Here is a 27,467-nt window from a genome sequence, read left to right as displayed (position 1 = left end):
AATTGTTGCCTGTAGAAGTCTCCCGTGATGGTTTGACCAGGTTTTAGCAGCTCATAGTGGATCACACCAGAGATCCCAGGTTTAGGTCGCTGCTGCATAGCCGTGGCTGTGGAGGGGATAGGATCGCGTCACGTGACGCTGACGCACACAAGCCAAGCGCCCCGTGTACATGTGCGCTCGGCGTTCGGCCAGCCTCGGCCAGCTAGAGAGAGCAAACATGCTATGCTCTTTCTCTTTCTCTCTTGAACCGGCGCGTCGTCAGCCACGCGGACGAAATACGTATATTAACGGCTTGACTGTCGCGTGCCTCTTTCTACACTACATGCGATCAGATGCGATACACTATCATATCGCTTAATGATTTTACAATTTAGAAGTTATAATCATTAATTAATTAAATTATAATTTCTTGTGTATATAAAAAGTATTAACTTAAAATTAAGGAAGTAAAGGATAGAAAAAGAAAATGAAATCCACTCTTGGCCAACGTGTACGTCTTTTTCTTACAAAATCATCTGTTAGTAATTTAAAAAGATGATTTATAATTAGCACAATAAAATGTAAACAAAGAATTTATATTAAGGTTTTATTACATGCTAGTGGATAAATTATTCTAATAATATATTTGTTATTTTACTAATAGAAAATATATGTAATAAAATAAAAGAGAGAAATTATTTTTACAACAAAATAAATAATTTTTTAAAGCTGAAGGTTTATTTGAGCCAACGCATGATATTTCCATACAATGTACTTATTTAAGATTTCATATTTGAATATGGTTCGTCTTTTCATTTGGAATTAATGATTAAAGTAACAAAATTATCGATTTATGGTAAAATTAAGAAAAATATCGAGTAAAAGTAATTAAGCAAGGAACAAATATTTCTGTTATGTAAATTTTTTTTTAATAGACGACGTACACATTGTTGCTCAACGGAAACCGCGAGAAGGTGGTGGTCTCTTCCGTCGGTAGGAAATGTAAAAGATTATTTTCTTTAATATAATATTAAAGAAAATAACTTCTACATTTCCAATGAATGAATGAATGAATGAATGAATGAATATTTAACGTAAATAGGATAGAAGATAGGTAGAAATAGATAGAATAGATAGAATAAAGGATAGTTAAAAGGATAGACACAAGATAGATATAAAAGAATAAATAAAATAGAAAAGAATATAAAGGATAGAGAATAGAAAAGCAAAAGTAATATATAGAGAATATTATAATAATTTTAAGATCACTTTACACAATTTATAATTAACAGAATGTGGAATAAAATCATATATATGTATATAGAAAAAATTACATTTATAAATGTATGCATACATTCATAAATAAATTGTTTTCTATATTATACGATGCAAAAAATTATTAACATAATTGTATTCTTTATCTGTTGTGAATTATAAATTGTGTAAAGTGACCTTTATACAAGAAGTACTAAATAATTTAAACCGTTTCGATTTTTTTAAATAAATATCGATAATAAAATGGCTATGAGAGTCAGACGCTGTTATCGGTGCGTAAGTGATCAAAATCACTAATTTATTCCAAGTAAATTACAATCGAACGTTTCGGCTCAACACTTCGAGCCATCTTCAGCGATGTCAAATTACGAAAATTAAAATGTTACAAAGTTCTCCATTCCAACGTGGTAAGTTTCCTTGTTTGGAGATTTCAGGAAACGAAATTGAAAAAGACTACAAGATCCATATCTGTAAAGATAGTTACCCTGTTACATCAAGTATTCAATTAAAAAATCCATGGCAACTCACCAAGTAGTCTGGAGAACGAATGCATCAGAACAAGCCTTAACGAGGCGAGAATATAAATGCGGAGTGAACATCACAAAGAAAAATAATCTGTACTCAGGGATTCTGAGATCCCGACGGCACAACGCACGAAACGGTATTAACAGGAAAAATGTCTTAAGTCAAAAATATAAACGTGTAGGTCAAGCAAGTAAGAAATAAAACTAATAAATATTCCGTGTATAAACAATGAAAATTATAAACGTGTAGGTCAAGCAAGTAAGAAATAAAACTAAATATTCTATGTATAAACAATGACAGGTGAAACGACGCAAAATGTTTATGGACATGGTTTACAATTTGTTTAGAATAAACACGTATGCATGGTGCATAAACTCTGTATCGGTTTGCAAGTTGAGACTATTCTTTTGTATAGCTTAATATGTGACATCTCTGAAACAAGTCGTTTTCCTAAAAATTGTTCCTTATCTGGAATTTCAACGTTCTCCCAATCAAATTCGTGGTCGAAATTGATTCTATGTTCGGTAATGCCGGACTGGGTTGTTGTATTTCTCCGAATATGGTTACGATGTTCCGAAATTCTCGTTTTTAATTGCAGCCTCATCGTCTGACCAACATATGACGCGTCGCAATTCTTACATGAAATTTTATACACCACATTTTTATTTGATTGGATAGGGAGAATATCCTTCTGCACTTTAATAAACTTCTGAAGTTTATTCAGACTATAAAACGACAAGTTGACATTAGCATCTGTAACAACTCTTTTAAATTTCTCGGATATATTAGAGACATATGGTACTGTAAACCATTTACATTGCCTCTCTTCGTTCGTAGATGAAGATTCATTCTGTTTACGAGTGCATTTGTTTAACAAAGATTTAATTCTAGTATTAACAGTGTTAAAAATGAATGTCAACGGGTAGTCGTTCTCTAAGAGAGTGTCTATTACGAATTTCAAATTTTTTAAATAGTATTTCGGATGTGAAAGTAAGAATGCCCTATCAACCATGCCCATAACTGTGCCTCTTTTTTAGGAAATAGGGTGCTGCGAGATAAAAAATTAAGATAGCGGCCCGAGAACGTCGGTTTGTGAAACCAGTCGAATTCAAGCACATTATTGTTTGGTTCTCCCATGGGCTCTCCGTTGTCTCCCATCATTGTGGATACAGGTATCGACGAAGTGTTGAGCCGAAACGTTCGATTGTAATTTACTTGGAATAAATTAGTGATTTTGATCACTTACGCGCCGATAACAGCGTCTGACTCTCATAGCCATTTTATTATCGATATTTATTTAAAAAATCGAAACGGTTTAAATTATTTAGTACTTCTTGTATAAAGGTCACTTTACACAATTTATAATTCACAACAGATAAAGAATACAATTATGTTAATAATTTTTTGCATCGTATAATATAGAAAACAATTCATTTATGAATGTATGCATACATTTATAAATGTAATTTTTTCTATATACATATATATGATTTTATTCCACATTCTGTTAATTATAAATTGTGTAAAGTGATCTTAAAATTATTATAATATTCTCTATATATTACTTTTGCTTTTCTATTCTCTATCCTTTATATTCTTTTCTATTTTATTTATTCTTTTATATCTATCTTGTGTCTATCCTTTTAACTATCCTTTATTCTATCTATTCTATCTATTTCTACCTATCTTCTATCCTATTTACGTTAAATATTTATTCATTCATTCATTCATTCATTCATTGGAAATGTAGAAGTTATTTTCTTTAATATTATATTAAAGAAAATAATCTTTTACATTTCCTACCGACGGAAGAGACCACCACCTTCTCGCGGTTTCCGTTGAGCAACAATGTGTACGTCGTCTATTAAAAAAAAATTTACATAACAGAAATATTTGTTCCTTGCTTAATTACTTTTACTCGATATTTTTCTTAATTTTACCATAAATCGATAATTTTGTTATTTTAATCATTAATTCCAAATGAAAAGACGAACCATATTCAAATATGAAATCTTAAATAAGTACATTGTATGGAAATATCATGCGTTGGCTCAAATAAACCTTCAGCTTTATTTAAAAAATTATTTATTTTGTTGTAAAAATAATTTCTCTCTTTTATTTTATTACATATATTTTCTATTAGTAAAATAACAAATATAGTATTAGAATAATTTATCCACTAGCATGTAATAAAACCTTAATATAAATTCTTTGTTTACATTTTATTGTGCTAATTATAAATCATCTTTTTAAATTACTAACAGATGATTTTGTAAGAAAAAGACGTACACGTTGGCCAAGAGTGGATTTCATTTTCTTTTTCTATCCTTTACTTCCTTAATTTTAAGTTAATACTTTTTATATACACAAGAAATTATAATTTAATTAATTAATGATTATAACTTCTAAATTGTAAAATCATTAAGCGATATGATAGTGTATCGCATCTGATCGCATGTAGTATAGAAAGAGGCACGCGACAGTCAAGCCGTTAATATACGTATTTCGTTCGCGTGGCTGACGACGCGCCGGTTCAAGAGAGAAAGAGAAAGAGCATAGCATGTTTGCTCTCTCTAGCTGGCCGAGGCTGGCCGAACGCCGAGCGCACATGTACACGGGGCGCTTGGCTTGTGTGCGTCAGCGTCACGTGACGCGATCCTATCCCCTCCACAGCCACGGCTATGCAGCAGCGACCTAAACCTGGGATCTCTGGATCACACCCTTCTGATCCCACCAAATACAGAGCATTACCTTGGCACCATGGATATTCGGCTTCGGCGTTGATGTTCCCGGTTGGCCGGGCTTTACATACGATTTTTTTCGTTTCGGGTTGTCGTAGTGAATCCATTTTTCACCCCCGGTAATGATTCGATGCAGAAAAGACTTCTTTTTGTACCGTTCAAGCAACATTTCGGACATGCAAAATCGTCGTTCGATATCTCTCGGTTTCAATTCATATGGGACCCAATTTCCTTGCTTTTGGATGTATCCCGCGGCTTTGAGTCGTTTCGAAATAGCTTGTTGAGTAACTTCCAATGTTTTTGCGAGCTCTTCTTGCGTTTGACACGAATCTTGATCGAGTAATGTTTTTAATTCTTCATCTTCAAACTTTTTCGGTTGACCCGAACGCTCTTTGTCTTCCACACTAAAATCACCACTTTTAAATCGTCGAAACCATTCTCTGCAAGATTTATCCGATGGTGCAGATTCACCATACACTTCCACAAGCATTCGATGCGCTTCAGCTGCACTTTTCTTCCAATTGAAACAGAAAATCAAAACTTCCCGCAAATGGTGCTTATTTGGAACGAAACTCGACATTTTCAACGCAGTAAAAATTAAACTTGTTGTGCAAAACTCAAAGACTTGCAAACAATATTTGGTTGACAGATGTTGACACTTCACGATACAGCAAAAATCAGCTGTCGCCGTCAACCATTTATAGCACCTAGAGCCATCTTTTGAAAACGGACCGAACTAAGTTGTACACCCAATAATTGGTTAATTCTTACGGTACGTCTTAAGGAGAATTTTCATTTGCAGTAAAATGCTGTAGCAGCGAGCAGCAGTTTATGAATTTCCTAAAAATTATTTAGTAATTTCTAGGAAATTACTAAACTTACTTAGTAATTTCTAGGAAATTACTAAACTTTCCTAGAAATTACTAAACTGTTGCTCGCTGCTACAGCATTTTACTGCAAATGAAAATTCACCATTACGTTACTGCTATGTATCAATTCGTGTGTGTAGGCCTTTAGGCCCTGCGCGCAATAGAGCACGTTTTACGAATAAGAATAAATATTAAACATTAGGAATCAGAATTGGAAATAAGAAATTAATTAAATATAATTAAACATAACACAATAATCGCGTTTCGACCGCCAATGCGCCTTCCGGCCCGGTCTACAATGAGTGTTGTAAGTCGTAAGTCGTAAGAATTGGCCTATCACAGTTCATTATTCTTCGACCGCAAGGAGAATAATGGACTGTGATTGGTCAATTCTTACGACTCACGACTAATGGTGCGATTCCATGGTACGGAACGTATGCGCAATGCGGAATTGGCGGAACGCTCGTGATTGGTTCGACCTCTTTTACGTTCGTTCCGCCGACTTTTATCCGCAAGTTTTTATTTTATCCGCACTGATACGTGCGGAAACTGCGGAAGCCTACTTGTGTCCTTGTGTGCGAGTGTAAAAAGACAAAATATCAGAATCTCAACAGAGATCCGTAAGAATATTATTAAAAACTATTTAAATTTTTGGCTTTGGTGGCAATTGGTGACAATTTTGTAGGTTATGAATGGAATTCGTTAATGTGACAGATGTATTGCATGTATGTACATACGTGTGATTCCGTTCCGCTGAAATCTAATTTGCCGTGTCCCATGGAGCGGAAAATGCGGAAGCGTAGTCTGTACGTGCCAATAATATACACTGTTCCGATAGATACAATGAAAGGATCTATGGAAAACAATCTTGTGATTGGCAAGAGTCAATTGCGCTTCCGCGAATTCCGCTCCATGGGACACGGCAAATTATATTTAAGCGGAACGCAACTGGCGGAATATCTGCGATTGGACAGACTTTATTCCGCCAATTCCGCATTGCGCATACGTTCCGTACCATGGGATCGCACCATTACAACACCCATTGGCCTAGTTTACACCGACCGTTTGATACGCGTACCAAGTACTGTATCCGTATCAAATTCGTATCAAATTTCGGTTTACACCGGGATAACCCGAGATTTGATACGGATTTGATACGGATATAGTACTTGGTACGCGTATCAAACGGTCCGGTGTAGAGAGCCTCATTGACCGCGTTCAGGAAACACAACTGTTGAGTGAGCGCTCATTATGATTGGTTCTTACACTTAGATCCGGAGAAGAACCAAAGGTAAGAACCAATCATATTAAAGAATCACTGACCGCTCACTCAACAGTTGTGTTTCCTGAATGCGGCCATTGTAGACCGGGCATCAAGTGTGTATATAAGGGCCGATATCACAGTCTCCGATTAACGTGATCCTCCGATTAAACTCACTCTGCATCTCTTTCTAACTGTCTTTTCGTCTCTTTCTAGGGGGACAGTTAGAAAGAGATGCAGAGTGAGTTTAATCGGAGGATCACGTTAATCGGAGACTGTGACTCCGTTTACACGGCACCGTTAATCGGGTTTTATAACATCGGTAGTTCTTAGGCCGGTCAATCACAGCTATTCCATTCTTCTGAAGAATGATTACGATTGGTCTTCCTGACAACTACCGATGTTATAAAACCCGATTAACGGTGTCATGTAAACACAGTCTGTGATATCGGCCCTTAGTCTGTTTCTTTTAGCTGCACTGGCTGAACTGGTGTACACTAGTGCAGTAAGTTAGAGTGAAATATATATTATACATATATTGTTTCACTCTAACTTATTGCACTAGTTCAGCCCAGGTCAGTCAGTGCAGCTAAAATAAACAGACCCATTATTATTTCAGTGGGCTCTCTAGGTTAGGTTAGGCTAGGTTAGGCTAGGCTAGGGCTAGGTTAAGTCGCGCTCATCGATAATCGACATAATTATTCGTGCGCTTCGCGATCTCAAGAACACTCGGCTTGATGAACGGAGAGGCGTAAAGATTAGTCTCGGCCAGTCTCGGCGTTTGTATGCGGGCGCAGTGCCTTGACGAGACGCGAGTAGCTTTCAGGACTGACGACGCAATTTCAGGCATCAAACTGACATAACTTCGTCGCGTCGTGCTCGAACGAAGACATCATTCGGAGAAAAATGTCAAAAATCGAGGAGGCGAACGAACACATACGTCAGGCTGAAAAAGCGTAAGCACTCCTTTCGTCCTCCCAGACTCTTTTTGACATTGCCGGATCGCTCAGATGTTTTTGGATAGTCAAGATGTTCCTCTTGTTAAATTTTGTTTTGTCACGCGGTATATAAATTCTAGCATTAGAATTAGAGCCAACGAAACGAGCTCACGCGCACGAACTAATTTAAACTATTTCTTCTCCAAACTTGTAGCTTTGTAAGTTTTTCAAAATCGTATATTATTTATGGGCTAGCTACAGTGTCGAATAAATCTTTGTCTCTTCTAGCTTGAAACTTACTTTCTTGAAGTGGCGGCCCGATTACGAGGTAGCGGCTGACGAGTACTCACACGCAGGTAAGAAAAATATAAAACTATGATAATAAAATAATTGAACAAAGTATATAAATAAGAAGCCAAATGTTTCATCAGTTAAGTTTAAAGAAATTAGCTGATACAAATGTATTAAATGTAGTATCTACTTACAATCTGACATGAAAATTAAGTAAGAAATTATAGTTGCTTGAAATTTTTCAACATATAATAAATTAAGAAATTAATTGCATAAAAACTTTGCGAGGACTCAACAGAATTAAACTTTCTTAATTTTTTCTTTAGCAACATGCTTTCGAATAGCCAAGTCATATGCGCAGTGTAAAGATTGTTTAGTAAAGGCAGCCGACTGTTACAAACAAACCAAAGCGTATCCTTTGATATAATAATGATATAAAAAACGATAATTTCAGATTTTCTGTTTCAGGTGTTGCGCAAATATATCTTTAATAATATGTTAGGTTCATTAAAGAATTCATTTATGTATATCTTGTTTTATCATTATTTTAATGACGAGCTATTTTCATAAAGATATTGAAAAGACACGAAACAAATTTTCCTTTATGTAAACCTAATTATATTTAGTAATGAAACTTTGACCGATAAATGATTCTTGCAAGTAAAATAGAGATATGCCATCTTCGGTTGAGCCAGATCTTTGTAGTTTAATATTTTTTTGTGTGAATTTATATACTTTTTTCTCTACTCATGCTGCATGCCGATTATTTGCTGGTTTTGAAACACAGTTTTTTATTGGAAGAGTAAATTTAACATACTTAAATCAATAATCGATTTAACTTTTTGGTGCTAATTATATTTTTTCCTTAAGTTTCTGTAAGTAAAATTTCACACATTCTCATATATTTCCCTTAAGTCTACAATTTAATGCGAGATAGATGGTTCCATGCAGCAAAGTACGTATCATGTATATACAGTATTTAGATTTTATCACGTATTGTGCGATAATATAAGAATGTAATGTTTTCAGGAGCATCGAGCAAGCTCTGGTCATTTGCAAGGAAATGGGTGATTTGTCCGAGATATCAAAACTAGCTCACAGCGCCTGTAGCCTTTTTCAGCAGCACGGCTCCCCTGAATCAGGCGTAACTGCTCTCGACAAGGCAGCCAAGATGCTGGAAGCTACACAGCCACAACAAGCTCTGGAGCTGTTTAGACGTGCGGCTGATATAATCATGGTAGGCCCTGCCGTTTTATGTCACAAGTCAAAACAAATTATTACAAAAATTCAATTTGAAGAGAGAAAAGGAAGGTTGTCTGAGACTTACAATTAATCATACAAATATATACGTATGTATATTTGTATGATTAAGGGTACCTACATTCAGGGAACTTACTATTAGCATTATTGCGTCAATCTTTATCACTTACTAGATGTAAAACAAGGATAGAATGACGCAATATAAACGATAGCGATGATAGTGCGCTCCCCGAACGAAGCCCAAGTTCGTATGATAAAATTTGAAGAAGTTCAAGAATTTTGAAAACGTTAAAAATTAAATAATTTCACATCCAAATCCATAGTTGAAGAAGTCCTGAAAGAAGATATGTCCGTAGGGCGAGGACAGTCCGCGACACGCGGCGGAATATATGAGTAAAGCTGCAAGACTGCTGGTGAAACTCCAGATGTATGACGAGGCGGCGGACGCAATACGTCGCGAGATTGGCATGTATCAGGATATCAAATATTATCAGTCACTTGGAAGGCTCACTGTGGCATTGGTATTGGTGCAATTGGCGCGAGGTGATCAAGTTGCGGCCGAGAAGGCCTTCAAAGAATGGGGTAACTTCTGCGAGGCCCCCGAAGTACGTGAGAACAAATAATCAATTTAAGTGTAACAAAAAGGAATTTTAGTATTTTAGTAATTAATTAGTAGATATTATTAGTAAAATTTTCTTAATATTGCTCAGCAAAAAGTTGTTTGGCAATCGAAAACTTGCTAATTGCGTAGATAATTGCGATTTATTGATTCTTACAGGTGCAAACGTTGGAGATACTGCTGCAGGCATATGATAACGAGGACGCGGATGCAGCTCGGGCGGCCCTTAATAGTCCCTTTATCAAGCACATGGACGTGGAATACGCCAAGCTAGCACGAGGTTTACCTTTACCACAACAGGAATACGCTATCCCGCCTGCTGGAGTAAGAGCCAACGCCGCGGAATCCTATGTTTCTCCCAATGCGTCCAAGGTCGCTGGACAGGCTACCGTCGAAGCGGAAGTTAACCACGTAAGTTTACGTTTTATCATTATCCACTATTGTACTATAGATATTTCATCATTTCGTCGGGCATACAATAACGATGGTTTGTTGATTTTATAGACGAAGAACGAAGTCAGTGAAACTAGCCAATCAACAGAAAAGATGGTTGAGAAGAAGTCGGAAGTTGCACCACCGCCGAAACCGACACAGAAGCGGGAAGAAGATGATGACTACGAGGGAGGCCTATGCTAATCGTCTTTACATGTAAAAAAAACCCTGCTATATTGCTTATAAACTTTTAACCGTGTAACGCTTGCATGTATATTGAGCGTTTCGTCGAAAGCACATTATTCGCTTCAAGAGAATTTATCTTTCAGCTTAACTCTTAACTCACAGAATTATTAGAATGAAATGTGAAAATGTGAAAAAAGGATAACAATCTGTGTTTTTTATTTATATTTTAAATTTCCATTTAATATTGATATATCAGTCAGTTTAATTCACTTATTAACTTTCTCTCTCTATAGAATTCTTGCAAAAGTTCCAAGATTTAATATAAAAACCCTAAAAATGCCACGTGGAGAGACTATATTTTTGTTGAAAAGACATTATATAGTGTTATTATCAGCTGAAAGAGAAAAATTTAATTATCTTCCTTGATTGTGACAGTACGTAAAAATAATTATCTATACTTTACAAATTACGTCTGAAATAAACCTTTTTCACAATCATCACAAACAAAGGAAATAAACATCTTGATAATTTGGTTTGTTGATGACATCCTGTATATAGTGACGTCGCAAACATAAAGGACGTCTGCATTTTAGTTTTATCTTTACATAGGTGAATGCGTGTGTGTATATATCCTTCAGCAAGCCTCAAGGATTTCCATATTTTTAATTAATTAGCTAACATTGTATATACTTTAATTGGAAGACAAGACATTCCTCAACAAAAACAGAAATATTTAATTTTACAGCACCATCCTAGCGAGATCGTTATACTGAACTGTTATGATTACGAGAGTTTAAGAAAAAAAACACAAATATATCCCAAAACATTGCTGTTTTACTTGCAACCTACAGTCCCTGATAAAAAAAATCCTCTCAAAAAAGCCAGTTTCTGTGAAAGTTGACTCATTACGTGACACTTTTTAGCTTATCCTTCGGATGAGGAAAATTAAGGTGTCTTCTGCTTCTCCTTTGGGCAATACAACACAGATGCTCTAGTTTTAAAATTCTTCTTACTCTTTCTTTTTTTAAACTCTTAAACAGATTATTAATCCTTGCGGATCTTTAATCCTTAACCTTCCTCTTAATCGTCAAACCCATAACGGATGACATTAGCTCTGAAACGAGGAAAAATGTGGGATGAAGGCCGGGCCGGGATCGAACCCAGGACCCAGGTCCTTTCCGTTACTAATCATTCGCGATAGCAGAGCTACACGTCAATCACGTCATCCCTCGTTAGGGCCAAAGCACATAACATGGCGTAGCGATATACGACGGTCGTAGTCCCCGACCTGACAAATAAGGATACGCCAAAGCTTGTGCGTTACTTATGGTTACTTACGTCCACGACTACGACTGTCATATGTGCTTTGGCCCTTACATGACAAGACTCAAATAGGTTATGTTTGTCAGTTGCGCGCATGTCCATTTTTCTTATGGCACATTACGTTCTATTTTAAATACGAGAAAAAGTATAATTAATTAAATAGAGTGGGAAATGGAAGGAAGGAGAGAAAAACTGAAAGAAGAGATACGGAAAGCGCAGGTGAAAATGGCATATTCGTAGTTAAGGGATATACTCACCGGGAAGCTCTCGAATTACACAACGGCAGGCAGACTTACGCGGAAATTGGCCTTGGGTCAGTTGGGACGACGATGAATTCTTCGCGAAATTCATGAACCCACAATAAATCAAATCGCACTGCACTACGAGTACCGAATTCGAATTCGCGATACGTTCCGTCCGTTTCGGTTCCGTACGAATTTTAAACCGAACTAAAGTGGCGCGCGTGACTGTAACTACACTGTAAAGCCTTGTGTACACGATACTAGAAATCGGTCCGAGTTTCGGTTTAAGCCAATCAACTTGCAGCTCTTACAGAAAAGCAGCAGTTTCATTGGCTTAAACCGAAACTCGGACCGGTTTCTAGTATCGTGTACACAAGGCTTAAGGCCCGATCTACAATAGATAGGCCCGATCTACAATAGATAGAGTAAGCTGTAGTAAGCCTCAAGATGTAAGAAATTGACCAATCACAGTCGATTATTCTCCTCACATTCGCCTGTAATTGGTCAATTTCTTACGGCTTGAGGCTTACTACAGCTATTGTAGATACGGACTAAAAGTACGTTTAAATGGGAGCGTCAAGCGCCAAGGTTTTAATTGGTTTTAATCTCATGGAGCCAGCGTATGATGTATGTATACATACATACAACCGGCGTCCGGCGTACAGCGTAAAGCTGGCCACACACACTTTTTCGTAACAGTAACAGTAAAGTTTCGACCAATCGAGTAACGCGATTGGTCGAAATCCTACTGTTACGTTCTACGGAAAGTGTGTGTGCCCAATACTACGTTTACGCGAGCGTTACTTCTGTAGTAACTTACGATAATTCCTTCGCGTAAACGGGATTTTCTTTCGCGTAAACGGGATTTTGTAGTAACTTACGATAATTTACTCCGCGTAAACAGGTGAATTATCATAAGTTACTACAGAAGTAACGCTCGCGTAAACGTAGTACAAGGTCGGTGAGGCCCGGTCTACAATGAGTCGTATGTCGGAGTCGGATGTCGCAACGTAGCCGATGGTCCAATGAGAGAATTTCTTTTTCGGAAACGAATTTTCCTCACTGGACCATCGGCTACGTTCCGACATACGACTCATTGTAGACCGGGCCTAAATGGCGCGTCGATAGCGACGCTACATAAGAGGTCTGTTCTTTGCAGCTGAACTGGCTGCACTAGTTCAGAGTTTATCTTTCTTACACCACATTGGAAGGAAAAGGATGAACTCTGAACTAGTGCAGCCAGTTCAGCTGTAAAAAACCAAAGGTCTTCCGACGGCCGCCATTTTGGATCAAGTGACTGTGTATTAGTGCACGTCGTACAATAGTTGTTACTGTGTGCGTAGTTCGCCATTCGCGGACCTTGGATCAGCTGAGCGTTGTGGTCGCCATTTTGGATCCAAACAGCTCGAAGTGCGGCGGAAGACTTATGTAGCGTCGCTACCGACGCGCCATTTACCGACCTTGTGTGTGCCCTGCTTAAATGCTAAAACTCCAATATGCGATGAGACGGCAAGCTGTGACGCGATAGCCAATAACATCTGGCCGGAGCCCGACCTGCACCTGACTGGTTACCGCAGCATTTCCCGGAGTTTAACCGCATATATGGAGTCTTAAGGCTGATTTATAGAGGCCGTAACCGTTGATTTAAGCCGTAATCTTTAAGAAATTGACCAATCACAGTCGAATGTGAGAAGAACAATCGACTGTAATTGGTCAATTTCTTAAAGATTATGGCTTAAATCAACGGTTACAGCCTCTATAAATAAGCCTTTAAGCCCCTTGCACAATAGGCGATAGCGATAGCGATAAAGTTGCCGACAAAGCTATACCTTTGTTGGCAACTTTGTCGCTGTCGCTATCGCTATCGCTATCGCCTATTGTGCAAGGAGCTTTATAAAGCCTTGTGTACACGATACTAGAAATCGATCCGAGTTTCGGTTTAAGCCAATCAACTTGCAGCTCTTACAGAAAAGCAGCAGTTTCATTGGCTTAAACCGAAACTCGGACCGATTTCTAGTATCGTGTACACAAGGCTTAAGGAGGCTCTTACCTCGATCATAAAACAACAGATCTTTATGAAATTAAATTATGTTGTAAAGTGAACCACAACGAACCGATGCCCAAAACTTTAGCATAGGTTGACGATAAAAATTTTAAAAATATCAGTATTGAAATTCGCATTTTTAACACAGGGCATATGGTAAACACTAAAATTTTTATCGGAAGTGATGTATTTTCTTGGCAAGTTTGCGAGCCAGGTAAACAAAAAACTAAGGAATTGTAGTTAAAATAATAATCTTTCTAATGATAAGAAGAAAACTTGGTGTTGACGATGAGTTATAAAAGATATTGTAGTTTTAATATGACGTACGACAGGTTAGGCGAATGATCTTCCGAGTGTCAAAATCGCGCGAAGTTTCAAATGTTGTATTACAAGTAAATAAGTAAAATGCGTTTTTTAAACATCTATATAAACAATAAGTTTCAATTATTTGCCAATCAAACCTTGAAAATCAAAAAGTAAACAATGTTAATTATTCTTTCTAACCTCACTTGCACATGTCTTTTCTCTGCGCTGTATGGTAGCGGCATAATTATTCTCTCGCGCATTGACAACCTTTATTTTCGAGAATTTTCCTTTCATTTTCCCTCTCAGCATTCTCACGTTATATCTTTCTTTTGGCTCCATCTCTTCATCGCATCAATCGCTACAACGCTACACGGCTACACCTCACTTAGCTACAGACTGCTGCAGACGACGTTGTAACACGAGCATGTTATTATTCTGCTCTTTAGCACTGACGTAGTCAACTGACTTATTGTATAAATTTTAATATTTACACTAATAGAACATATAACTTACTCTTACACTATGTAAAAATCATTATTTATTTTTTTATTTAATTTTCCGATAATTTTATAACCAATTATTAATGATAATTTTTCGGTTGCTACATTGATTAGAGCAGCCGGGTAAGAGCCTCCTTAAGGGGATCCTGGAGTGACAGCGACAAGGCATAATCGGTCTAAGCAATATCTTTGAATTGGCTGAACAGAATGGAAAATCCTTTTACACGATTAAAGTACGCACAAAAATGTAGAGGGCTGTACATGATTTTTTCTGATAAACTAAAAAAAATTTTATTTTTATAAATATTGTCTTCACCTGACGACAATATTTGCTTTATACAAAAATTCTGCAGTTTTTCTATAGAAAATAGTGATGCAGCCCTCTACAAAAAACTGTCAGGAATAATATCGTGCAATTAGAAGTAAGATTTGAAGCCTAAAAAGAAAGATATTACTTAGACCAGTGGAAGATGCAAGGTTAGGTGCTATCCTTGTCTATATCCTTGTCTATACAAGGACAGATATAGTCGGTGAGCACTTCTTTATCGACGCTGATCGAGTTCGCCTGCGGCTCCAGCATCCCCTTAAGGCCATTGCACGTAACAAAGTTTAAGACCCGATCTACAATGGATGTTTTAAGTCGTAAGTCGTAAGAATTGGCCAATCACAGTTCATTATTCTTCGACCGCAAGAAGAATAATGGACTGTGATTGATCAATTCTTACGACTTACGACTTACCACACCCATTGTAGATCGGGTCTTAATCATAATTGTAAGGCTGTAAGAAAATAGACCAATCACAGTCGATTATTTTCCTTGAGCTCGAAGAATAATCGAGTGTGATTGGTCTATTTTCTTACGACCTTACGATTATGACTAAAACTTTGTTACTTGCAATGGCCTTTAGGGTGCTTTAGACCCGATCTACAATGGATGTTTTAAGTCGTAAATCGTAAGAATTGGCCAATCACAGTTCATTATTCTTCGACCGCAAGGAGAATAATGGACTGTGATTGGTCAATTCTTACGACTTACGACTTACAACACCCATTGTAGATCGGGTCTTACACGGCGCTGTTTTTATTCGCTTTGAGCAAGCTTCTTAGGCTGTTTCCACTGAGCGCATCACGCGTCGCGTCATCACAAGTTAACCAATCAACACATCCCATTTTATTACATTACTTGTGACGGGATCAAAATGTGATGTTTTGATTGGTTAACTCGGATGACGCGACGCGTAACGCGCTCAGTGGAAACTCAGCCTTATGCCCATATCACACTAGCGATTAGGCGATTGCGTTTACGTTTGCGTTTACGTCTTTTGTCCAATCAGAACGGAAATCGTGAATCGCAATCGCCAGCAGCTACTTTCTGATTGGTCAGGAGACGTAAACGCAAACGTAAACGCAATCGTCAATCGCTAGTGTGATACGGGCATTAAGCCGTGATCAGACTACGGATTGGGATTGAGATTGGATTGAAATTTGACCAATTAGAGCAAAGTTCACTAAACTTGAAGTTAGTTTTCTTTATTCTGATTGATTAAATTTCAATCCAATCTCAATCCCAATCCGTAGTCTGATCACGGCTTTAGAGCCGTGGCACATAGAAAAACTTAAGCAATAAAACTGAAGCAGTAAGCAAATCAGCCAATCACAGTCAAGAACTTAAGGCACGGCCCTAAGCGGTAGCGAATCCATTCCGTTGATTTCCTTACTGCTTAAGTTTTACTGCTTAAGTTTTAATTTCTATGTGCCACGGCCTTTAAGCAGGGCACACACACTTTTCGTAGAACGTAACAGTAAGGTTTCGACCAATCGTGTTGCTCGATTCTTACTTCTATGGTTACAGATGGCCGAATTGAGCAACGCGATTGGTAGAAACTTTACTGTTACGTCTTACGGAAAATGTGTGTGGTCAGCATTAGGGCCGACAGGAACAGCTGACGAGACACGGTGGAGACCCCGCGGCAAGCCGTGAACTACAAATCGTAAAATCCGTATTACGGCCAAAATAATGAGAAAATCGACTTTAACCGCGATATTCGTAATCAGCAGCATCGCCTTCAAACTGCTACAGAGCGATTTTTTTGAAAATAATGGTCAAAATAAATTTTCGAGTATTCATACCGATTTAATTCCTTTTTGCCAATATTATTATTTTATAAATATTAGCTAATCAATGATGATCAATGTGACGTTGGACAACGGAAATGTATATAACTTTCATAAATCTTTAATAAATAGAGAAAACCCTAAGAGCAAAAAGTCGACTTTAAGTCGACTTTCACTGAAACTGACTTGGCAGAGAAGTCGACTTTTTTAAGGACAAAAGTCAACTTCAAGTCGACTTGAAGTCGGCGAATGTCGCAAAAACCACCGACTTAAAAAGTCGACTTCCCGTCATGACAGGAAGTCGACTTCCCGTCATGACGAAAAGTCGACTTCCCGCTAACTTTTAAAGTCGATAAAATAAACCGCCGCGTACGTCTGGAGGTCGGTTGTGTATCTTGAAACGAGGTGAAAATGACAAAAGTTAACAGATTTTACTAGATTTTGATAAATAAAATCGTAGATACGCTAATGAATTTTCTCACTTTTGTAATTTTTACCTCACATTATTTCAAAATACACAATCGACCCCTTACTGGAGGGCTAAAACTGATGCATTTCGATTTTTTTTCATATATAAAATAATTTAATTATCTAAAAAACTGTATAATTACAATCCTAATGTTTTATTCTTAATTACAAAGGCGGCCATATCTGTGCCACTTCTGCATGCGCGGATTCCGGCAACCACTTCTGGTAAGCTGACAACAGAACTAAAATTAAAACATTCCAGCGTTAATCGCGAAACAATATGCAAAATTAGCTATATAAATATATATAATATATATTATATTATTATCATAATGTTGTAAATATATATAATATTGTTATATATATATATATATATATATATATATAATATTATAAATATATAATATCCACAGATTTTTATACTAGACCACTAACATCTATGGACGCACTGCTGAAAAGCTGATGCGAGTGCGAGGTACAAGTGGTAGTGAAGGGTGCGGCCATATTGAATTAAGTCACTATCGGGTGTTCAGTTGCTCATGATGTGCATTTATCTGCATTCGTTATTACAGTACATAACGAAGCAGGCGAATGTTTTTATGTTGAATATTGGTACAATATGTTATCAATAAGTTTGTAAGTCATGCCTTCGACGTGTAGCGTACTTGGATGCCGAAATCGAACCACTACTCCTGTAGTATTAAACCCTTTCTTTTGGACATTCTGTATATGCCAGACTATTGTATAGAAGTCTTGTATAAAACCACTTGTATAGAATCTGTAGTATAGCATATCTTGACTAAAATCAACATGGCGGCAAGCATCACGGCCGAGATGCCTGTCAGCGGTCTAGTATTGTATAGAAGTCTATGATAATATCTAAATATTATTTTATAAATTAAAATCTCACATTTTTTATCGGAACCCCAGATTTCTAGCAGTTTGTATTTGGACACGACTCCCTGCGACTGCAGTGTTTGTACTATTGCTTGAGTGCGTAGTATCAACCTGAAAAAATCGTATTGAATTGATGTAATCTATTCGATGAATCAACGTGAAATCGAAAGGAGATAGAATAACGATTTACCTGGCCCATGACTTGGTGATGCTCCCAGGTGTCGTCAGCAGCGACGGGACAAATCGTTTCAGCTTAGGGCACACTTGACCCTCCAAGAAGAAATACGCGAACCACTTGACACCGTCCACGGATGCTCTATATCCATCGATGGTAGTGCCCATCCGGCCTTTCCGAATGTACCAGACACGCGGCAAATAATCTTCCCGGTTCCTTGATTATATCTATAAATGAGAATAATATTCGATCATAATGAAGATTAATATCTTTATAAATAAGTAGGAAAAACATTATAAAGCAACAATTGTGATAAAAATACCTTGGCGGTGGATCAACCAATGGTTCACTAAGATGGCATAGCATGGGAGCGAATTTCGGCAATCATTCGGGTTCTATCGCCGTGCGTGACACCTCGCATGTACATACATCTTATTCGTTTCGTACACCTCTTTATAAACCACCTATTCCGGACTAATTTTCCGTAGAACGCACGAAGAATGCATGAACACAGGTTCCTCTATTTCTGGTGTATGTTCTGAAAGATGGTTCAGAATGGAGAGCTGTCGCATTCAATAGGTCTTAATTATCGATGATAATTAATAACACACCATACCTAACCTGTAAGCATGTTTCCACTTGGCCTGAGTTGCGTGATGGCCGCGGTGGCGTACACACGCGTTTTAACCTAGCTAGCGATCGCGAAAGTTTAGTTAGTTTCGAGGTCATTTAGAGGGTTACGAGAGTAGTTTAGGGGTTGATAAGGACATTATAAATAGAATAGAATATAGGGAAAAAGAAGGAGGATAGGATTTCTCCCCCTCCGGGAGGGGGAAATATGAGTAAAAGCGTAATAGCAAGAAAGTATAGGACGAAAATCCCGCAAGCCAAGAAAGCAGCGTTAAATGTGGCAGCAGTTAACGAAAAGGAGAGAATAATGGCTGGAAAAAAAAGATCAGCGGGTAACGAAGATGTAGAGAACAAGGAAGAGAAGGATACAAGGGGACATCCACAGGAAGAGGGAGACTGGAAGATAGTAGAAGGAAAGAAAATGGCGAAGGATAAGCGCGCCAAAATACAGGCGGAAGTGGCAGCCATGAAGACGAACAACAAGGAAGACGCTAACAACCAATCAAAAGAGAGTGACGTCTACACGGAAGATCCAATGGACCAATCAGAAGAGATTAATATGGAAGAGACAAGGTACGACACGGCTAGTGAGATGGAGACAGACACGGTGAGTACAGCACGTGTGCACATAGCAAAGGCGAGAAGTGAGAATACAAAAGAAAACACGGGCGAAGTAAGGATGACAGAGGAGGATACAACAGTAAGGAAGAAGTGGTCAAGGGAGGAATATATTTGTTATAAAGGAATGCTAGAAAGGATAAGTGAAATAGATGCTTCAGAAGTAATGGGAAAGAAGCAGGTTAAGTTTAGAGAAGGGACTAATGATACATACAAAATAATATTAAAGTTAAAAAGGGATGCAATGCAAACAAGAAGAGGTAAGAACTTTTTTAAAATATGGAAAGTACTTACAAAGGAGGCGAAAAAACCGGATGAGATAATAATGCTATCATTTTCGTCAGCGTTATGTAAATTTAAAAACTGTAATGATGCTAATATTTGTTTAGAAGCAATCAACAAAAGTTCGGACACCATAGGGTACACAGCGGAGATTGACCAAAGGGGCTCGAAATACGTAGGGGTTATTACAGACTGGGGAGACAGTATAATCGACCTGTGGGACTCAATGGATGATCACGACGACGTGGAGAAAATTAGTCGTATGTACAGAAAGAAATGGGATAAGGAAGAGAAAAAATTAATAGAAGAGGATACAGGAAATTTAATAATTACATTTAATGGAGATACAGTGCGGAAAAAGCTGGATCTATTTGGAAGAAGCACGGCGATTAAGATTAGACCATATATTTCGGCAGTGAAACAATGCTTCAAATGTTTCAGATATGGCCATATCAAATCGGCCTGTAAGAGTGAGGAGAAATGTATCATATGTGGAGAAACAGCCCATGGAAACTGCACGAAGGAAAACAAATGTAGAAACTGTGGAGGAAAACATAGATCCACATTCAGAGGATGTAAAATATATGAAATGAATAAGAACATTAATTGGACAATGGGATACTCAAATGTTTCTCGTAGGGAAGCAGAACGAATATTAGCAGGGAAAGAAAAAGACCAGGATCAAGAATATGGCAGATATGAGAAACCGGCGGAATGGCCAAAGCTGCCACCACAAAGAAGAGATGGAGAGAAGAGGGAAGTTTTCCCGGCAATAAGGAAAACAATAGTATATGAAGAGGAAAGGGAGAACAACAAACAACGAAGAATAACAACATATAAAGATAAAGCGAATACAAACAAAAATTACCAAGGCAAAAATAATAATGAATACTATAGACAATTTGATAATAGAAGTGAGGAGATAACAAAAGAAAAGAGAGGACTTGCATATAACCAAGATATGAAACGGGGAGAAGAAAGATGGGATGCGGAAGTATCAGACAATGAAAATGAAACGGAAACAACAGAGGAAGAGGTACAAGACAATGGAGCAGAACCAGTACAAAAGATCCCGGCAGGATTGAATAGGGAACAGGATATTATCCTAAACTTGGCTGCGAAGCTGAAGTATTATACAGATCACGATTGGGAATTCAGAAGGATCTTACAGGAAATGATACAAGGACCAGAACAAAAAGAATTAAGGATAAATGATCAAGAAGAAGCAGGAAGAACTAAAGAAGAAATTATGCAAAGAAAAAAGGAGTTAGAACTAGAGGAAAAAAATAGAAGACAAAGGATGATAGTAGGTGATATCAAAAAAGACTTTTGGAAAGGAAGAGGCAGGGGAGTGACACGTGAAGGTGACCGACCGGGCACTTCACAGAGTCGCTACTAAATAATAGCCACGTTCACACTAAAAATAGCAGTTTGGAATTGTAGAGGTTATCAAGGAAAAAAGAATGAAATACATAAAAGAATACAAGACTACGATATTATGATATTAACGGAAACAAAGAGTAACAAAAATAATATAATTTTTTCAGGATATAGAACATACAGGAAAGATAGTAGAGGTAAAAGTGGAGGAGTAGCAATATGTATTAGAGATAATATTGAATTTGAAATAATAAATGGATGGAAGAACATACATGAAAGTTTTGATATAATAGGAGTAAGATTGATAAATACTACAGAAAAGATGAATATAATAGCAATATATAGAAGACCAGGAAATCTGACAGAAGCAACGTGGAAGGATATATATAAATTTGAGAAAAAAGACTTGGAAACAATTATAGCAGGAGATTTTAATGCCCATCACACCCAATGGAATTGTCAAGACATTGACAAGAATGGAGAGATATTAAATGAACTAATGTATAATCGGGAATACATATGTGTTAACGAGGATACACTATCTAGAATCGGTGCAATTGGGCAAAACTCTAACAATTTGGACATAGCATTTGCTACTATAAATATATATGACAAGATGGAATACGAACAAATAAAGGACCCGTGGGACTCGGATCATTATCCAATAGAGTTCAGAATAGGAACAGAAATTACAAACTACAACAAGAAGTCAAACAAATTTACTACTAAAAAAACAAAATGGACGGACTACAAGGAAAATATGAGAAGAATTATAGATGAAAATAAAGACAAGATTAAGGACGCACTTTTTGACAATAATTCCAGCATGGAAGAGAAATATAAAACTTTTGTGGAAATTATTAAAGCAACAATAGAAAAAATTACACCAAACTACAGGAAGAAGAAAAAAGTAACGACCAGGGAAGAGGAAAAGAAGAAAAATAAACAAGAAGAAAGACCAAGGGGAAGAAAAGTTAAATGGTGGGACGCGGAATGTGATGAAGCTATAAAGAGAAGACAAAACGCATTAAAGAACTTTAAAAAAATAAAAAATTTACATTCACTAATGGAATATAATAAAAGAAAGGCCGAGGCGAAGAAAATCATCAACAGCAAGAAGAGAAATAGTTTTGACAAATTCTGTGCATCAATTAACAGATTCACCAGTCCCACTTATGTGTGGAACACAATGAGAATTTTCAAGAACGTCAAGAAGAAAATAAATTGGAATAGCTGGACACACAAGAGCAGAGAAGAGGAAATCAGGAAAGAAATACAGAAGCTGGCTCCACCAAGTGTACCAACAGAAATGATGGGAAAGGAGGGAGAAGTATACAAGGAAGCAAGTTTGGAAGACAAGTTTACACGGGAAGAATTACAAAGAGCACTGGAGATGATCAGAAAAAACTCAGCACCAGGAAGAGACGGAATAGAATATAAAATGTTGAAAGATATGACAGAGGAAATGGAAGAGGCATTATTGAACATATGCAATGAGGTGTGGACAACAGATTGGTACCCGGAAGATTGGAGAAAATACCAGACAATGTTTATAGACAAAATAGGCAAGGAAAAGGTGAGACCGATAGCATTATCATCATGCGTGGGCAAGGTAATGGAGAGAATGGTGAATGAGCGTCTAGTCTGGTGGGCTGAACGAGAAAATAAACTAAATAAGGATCAGAATGGATTTAGAAGAGGACGGTCATGTGCGGAGAATTTAGTGAAATTGACGACGGACATCAGAAACGGTATGTATAAAAACCAATACATGCTGGCAGCTTTCTTGGATGTGTCATCGGCGTACGATAACGTAATATACAGTATTTTAATGAGAAAGTTAAAAAAACTCAAGTGCCCAAAAAATATCCTAAGATTTATAGGCAAGTGGCTTCATTATAGAGATACGGAATTCATAGTTAACGGTCAAGAAACAGAACATAGAAGAGTATATAAAGGGTTACCACAAGGAGCAGTACTTAGTCCGATACTATACGCTTTATATACTAGCGGTATTACAAATAAAGACGAGGTGGAATATGAATCGGTGCAATTCGCGGATGATATAGCGGCATATGTTATAAGTAATAATAGAAGAGAAAACAAGACTAAGTTGGAAAAGGCTGTGAATAATATAAATAAGAATCTAGAAGAACTAGGCTTAAAATTAGAACCGAACAAAACAGTTCTAGTCCAATTCTCCAAATATGGTGACTGTGATGATACATACATAGAAATACAAAATACAAAAATAAAGGCGCAGAAAGAGGCTAAGTTTTTGGGAATATGGTTAGATAATAGACTAGATTTCCACAAACAGGTACAAGAAACAAAAGGAAAAGTGAGTAAAGCAAACTCACTAATGACATATTTAAATAAGAAATCGAAAGGTATGGAAGTAAACAGCACTGATGTTATATAAAAGTTTAATTAGAGCAATTACGGATTACGGGAATTTTGTATATTTTCCTAAAGAACAGAATCAAAAATTAAAAATGGAAAGGACACAGTACTTAGGAATAAGAACAGCGCTAGGATATAGGAACAGTACACCAAATAATGTGATAATAGCAGAAGCAAAAGTTACGTTGTTAAGAGATAGAGCGGAATTACTAGCAAGAAATTTTCTCAGTAAGATCAGTATATATGGTGAAGAAGATCTCTGCAGGAAGATAGAAGAGCTAACCCAAAATGAAGATTATGCAAGATATAGACAACCTCTACATAAGAAGAGTATAATAGGAGAAGCGTGGAGAAGAATTAAGTGGTGTAAAAGAAAAATGGGACCAAGAAGAAAATTTGAAATATTCGATATGGACTATAATACAGTTACACAACGAATATCTATAGATTTATCTATAGGATATAGTCGAAAGAAGAAAGGAGCCACAGACAGAGAATTGCTGGAGAAGATAAAGCATAAATACGACCTGGAAGATGGACATACAGTAATATACACAGATGGTTCTAAGAGAAAGAAAGGAAAATCATTAGGTGCAAGTGTAGTAATAGAAGAACAAGAATTAGCATATAACATCAGTATCCCGAAGAATTGTTCGTCATTCACAGCGGAAGCAATCGCGATAAAAGCAGCGTTAGAATTAATGGAAAGTGAAGTTGATAAAAGACCTAAGGATATTGCGATTTTAACAGACTCTAAAGCAGTGTTGCAGGCGATACATAATAATCACCTGAGTGTATACAAAAATAAATATATAAGTGAAATTAGAGAAAGACACTTTAGACTAATAAATAAACATAAGAAAAGAGTTTTATACATATGGGTTCCGGCACACGTCGGAATAAAAGGTAATGAGATGGCGGATAAATTAGCAAAGGAGGCGACAGAGGAAGAGGAGGATACACAAATAGAAGTCCCGTTTATGGATTTTCGACAAGAGTTCAAAAGAGAAATATGGAATATGACACAGGATTCGTTGGTTAGGGATGCTAGCTACAAAGGAATCTACTATTTCAAGAATTTTTATAAAAGAACGAGAAAAAAACCATGGTTTCATAAGATAAATGAGGAAAGATACTATGTAACATTGATTAACCGACTGAGGAGTAACCACTTCAATGTCAATGAATCTCTAGCAAGAAAGGGGTATATAGAGGACGCTAGATGTGAGTGCGGTAACGAGTGTGAGAGTATCGATCACGTGCTGTGGAGATGTAGCAGATACGATGAGGAGAGGGAGAGATTGGATAGGGAACTCAGAGCGAGAGGAATAAGAGAGGAAATAGATGTGACAAGAATACTTAGAAGAAAAGAATGGATAACTATTAGAAGCATATACAACTTTATTAAAAGAATAGGAAGAATAATCTAGGGGACAAGAGATATAAATAATTAGGACAAGTACCGATGTGCTATATAACCCCAGGGAGGAGTTGAAGGCACCTATTATCCCTCACCCGAGGGAAACTCACAAAAAAAAATTCCACTTGGCCTTATCTTGATCCTCTTTTACCTCGTCGTGCGAAACCTTTCTCGCGACTTGATCCGCCATACCTGCAAGAACTATCTGGCGCAGCAATTTCGCTTCCATGTCGGTTGGTAACGGCATTCTGTAACAATTCTTGTTGTAGACAACCGTCTCAAACATATTGCAACGTACATACAGTCAAATTCCAGTATTCTGATCTAATCGAGGAAGTCAACGTGTCCTGTCTCGCGGCACGTATTCCTCGCACTCGCGTAAGCTCTGCTCCTCCAGCCTCCTCGAGATTCGCCGCCATATTGATGATGCATGACGCGCCGCTTGTTGACTGTTTTCCGTCTTTTTATAAGGGTGCCGTCCCATGCGAACGGAATTTCGGAAAACGGAATCTCGGAATCATTCTGATTGGTTAGCCTCATAGGGCTTGTACTGTGCCCCATGGGGCTAACCAATCAGAATGTTTCCGAGATTCTGTTTTCCGAAATTCCGTCCTGCATGGGACGGCACCCTAAGTCGACTATTTATAAGTCGACTTTTAGTCGACTTTCCGTCATTTTTAGAAGTCGACTAGAAGTCGACTTATAAAAGTCAACTTGCCGTCGACTTTCCGTCAACTGTGCTCTTAAGCCCGGTGTCCACGATACTAGAAATTGGTCCGAGTTTCGGTTTAAAGCCTTGTGTACACGATACTAGAAATTGGTCCGAGTTTCGGTTTAAAGCCTTGTGTACACGATACTAGAAATCGGTCCGAGTTTCGGTTTAAGCCAATGAAACTGCTGCTTTTCTGTAAGAGCTGCAAGTTGATTGGCTTAAACCGAAACTTGGACCGATTTCTAGTATCGTGTACACAAGGCTTTATTTCAAGACCGTTTTAAGTAATGTTTTAAAGCCTTGTGTACACGATACTAGAAATCGGTCCGAGTTTCAGTTTAAGCCAATGAAACTGCTGCTTTTCTGTAAGAGCTGCAAGTTGATTGGCTTAAACCGAAACTCGGACCAATTTCTAGTATCGTGTACACAAGGCTTTAAGGGTCGACAAGAGTAACACTACCGACCTCTGTCGGGTTGCTTAGCTGCGATCCGTATTTTATTTATTATAAATTTTTTAAGAGACAAAATGGAAAATCCGGCTCTGTAGCGGGTTGCGGCTGATCTTACTGATTAAAACGAGCATAAGTTTAATGAGACGCTACAGAGCCGGATTTCCATTTTGACTCTTAAAAAATTTATAATAAATAAAATACGGACTCGCAGCTAAGCAACCCGACAGAGGTCGGTAGTGTTACTCCTGTCCCTCCTGTCGACCCTTAAGATGCTAATACGGCTCTGTGATTAGTTCATGACGTCTTATGCTGGGTCTACAATGCGAATCGCAAAGTCGTGAGTCGCAAGAATTGACCAATCACAGTCAATTATTCTCCTCAAATTCGACTGTGATTGGTCAATTCTTGCGACTCACGACTTTGCGACTCGCATTGTAGACCCAGCATTAGGGCCCGTATTCATAGTCGGATCTTATTTCAAGACTGTCTTAACTAATGTCTTAAGATGCTAATACGGTTCTGTGATTGGTTCATAACACTTTAAGATCGTACTTAAGACGGCCTTAAATATAAGATCCGACTATGAATACCGGCCTAAGATTGTACTTAAGCCCGGTGTCCACGATGCAAGAACTGTGTCCAAGTTTCGGTTTAAGCCAATGAAACTGCTACTTTTCTGTAAGAGCTGCAAGTTGATTGGCTTAAATCGAAACTTGGACACAGTTCTTGCATCGTGGACACCGGGCTTTAAGATATAAACCGACTATGAATACCGGCCCAAGTTCTAGCGTCGTGGACACAGGCCTTTACGAAAAAATATTATTTAAAATATTTTTTCGTTTTAACAATTGGCTACTGTTTGAGTCTTGACATTGGTAGAATTGACGCCAATGTAAACGCACTTACCGGCCGAAGATTTACCCGCCAAATTTGAATAAAAATTATTTATTTATATTTTAAACAAAAAGTAAATCAATTATTAAGAATGTATAAACGATGTACACTGCCCGTCAATGTCTGCGTTCGTTTATTCCCGTTGGGAGCTATTGGGAAAATAAAATGTATAATACACGTAACGTATATTATAGATTTTATTTTCCCAATAGCTCCCAATTACTACGTTT

The 27,467-nt window shown here is 37.5% G+C and overlaps 4 protein-coding genes across 12 annotated transcripts in view; 2 read left to right on the top strand and 2 right to left on the bottom strand.

The window, feature by feature from the left end:
* Positions 1-12,168, bottom strand: part of LOC139782310 (FIGNL1-interacting regulator of recombination and mitosis) — a 69,854-nt gene extending 57,686 nt beyond the window's left edge. The window contains exon 1 of the mRNA XM_071721279.1: positions 11,957-12,168. Coding sequence (XP_071577380.1) covers positions 11,957-12,050 — 94 coding nt within the window. The 5' untranslated portion in view covers positions 12,051-12,168. The remainder of the gene's footprint in view (positions 1-11,956) is intronic.
* On the top strand, positions 7,302-11,200 carry LOC139782314 (gamma-soluble NSF attachment protein-like). Its single transcript, XM_071721294.1, has 8 exons — positions 7,302-7,606; positions 7,877-7,944; positions 8,206-8,290; positions 8,817-8,834; positions 8,909-9,116; positions 9,496-9,744; positions 9,918-10,169; positions 10,263-11,200. The coding sequence occupies exons 1-8, from the start codon at positions 7,557-7,559 to the stop codon at positions 10,392-10,394; spliced, it is 1,062 nt and encodes a 353-aa protein (XP_071577395.1). The 5' UTR covers positions 7,302-7,556; the 3' UTR covers positions 10,395-11,200.
* Positions 12,169-17,466: 5,298 nt separating the features above from the next.
* Positions 17,467-25,705, bottom strand: LOC139782302 (putative ATP-dependent RNA helicase rha-2). Of its 9 annotated transcripts, none has more exons than XM_071721271.1 (7): positions 25,482-25,705; positions 25,223-25,427; positions 19,058-19,138; positions 18,769-18,984; positions 18,462-18,673; positions 18,285-18,382; positions 17,903-18,212 (listed from the first exon to the last, which is right to left on the bottom strand). In XM_071721271.1, the coding sequence occupies exons 5-7, from the start codon at positions 18,611-18,613 to the stop codon at positions 18,112-18,114; spliced, it is 351 nt and encodes a 116-aa protein (XP_071577372.1). In that variant the 5' UTR covers positions 18,614-18,673; positions 18,769-18,984; positions 19,058-19,138; positions 25,223-25,427; positions 25,482-25,705; the 3' UTR covers positions 17,903-18,111. The 9 variants fall into 9 exon arrangements, 7 of the variants coding, with proteins under 7 accessions (XP_071577374.1, XP_071577372.1, XP_071577371.1 ...); XM_071721270.1 differs by having other exon boundaries at positions 19,063-19,138; XM_071721272.1 differs by having other exon boundaries at positions 19,068-19,138.
* On the top strand, positions 19,285-22,281 carry LOC139782300 (uncharacterized). The gene is made up of 2 exons (XM_071721267.1): positions 19,285-19,954; positions 20,084-22,281. Exons 1-2 carry the CDS (start codon positions 19,285-19,287, stop codon positions 21,373-21,375), a joined length of 1,962 nt encoding a protein of 653 aa, XP_071577368.1. The 3' UTR covers positions 21,376-22,281.
* Positions 25,706-27,467: the final 1,762 nt, after the last annotated feature.

Source organism: Temnothorax nylanderi, unplaced genomic scaffold (genome assembly GCF_030848795.1).
Source record: "Temnothorax nylanderi isolate EJ_2023f unplaced genomic scaffold, tnyl_v1.0 TNYL_tig0403_pilon, whole genome shotgun sequence".
Taxonomy (NCBI): Eukaryota; Metazoa; Arthropoda; class Insecta; order Hymenoptera; family Formicidae; genus Temnothorax; species Temnothorax nylanderi.
This window is presented reverse-complemented; position numbering and strand designations above follow the sequence as displayed.

What these genes read in the sequence shown, in the direction of transcription:
- LOC139782314 (XM_071721294.1), top strand. Translation starts at nt 7,557, where the DNA reads ATGTCAAAAATCGAGGAGGCGAACGAACACATACGTCAGGCTGAAAAA. An exon ending in TGACGAGTACTCACACGCAG is followed by an intron (nt 7,945 to 8,205) that starts GTAAGAAAAATA and finishes TTTTTTCTTTAG; the next exon opens with CAACATGCTTTCGAATAGCC. An exon ending in ACTTCTGCGAGGCCCCCGAA is followed by an intron (nt 9,745 to 9,917) that starts GTACGTGAGAAC and finishes TGATTCTTACAG; the next exon opens with GTGCAAACGTTGGAGATACT.
- LOC139782302 (XM_071721271.1), bottom strand. Translation starts at nt 18,613, where the DNA reads ATGGGCACTACCATCGATGGATATAGAGCATCCGTGGACGGTGTCAAG. An exon ending in ATCACCAAGTCATGGGCCAG is followed by an intron (nt 18,383 to 18,461) that starts GTAAATCGTTAT and finishes CGATTTTTTCAG; the next exon opens with GTTGATACTACGCACTCAAG. An exon ending in CTGGGGTTCCGATAAAAAAT is followed by an intron (nt 18,213 to 18,284) that starts GTGAGATTTTAA and finishes GACCGCTGACAG; the next exon opens with GCATCTCGGCCGTGATGCTT.
- LOC139782300 (XM_071721267.1), top strand. Translation starts at nt 19,285, where the DNA reads ATGAGTAAAAGCGTAATAGCAAGAAAGTATAGGACGAAAATCCCGCAA. An exon ending in TGCAATGCAAACAAGAAGAG is followed by an intron (nt 19,955 to 20,083) that starts GTAAGAACTTTT and finishes ATATTTGTTTAG; the next exon opens with AAGCAATCAACAAAAGTTCG.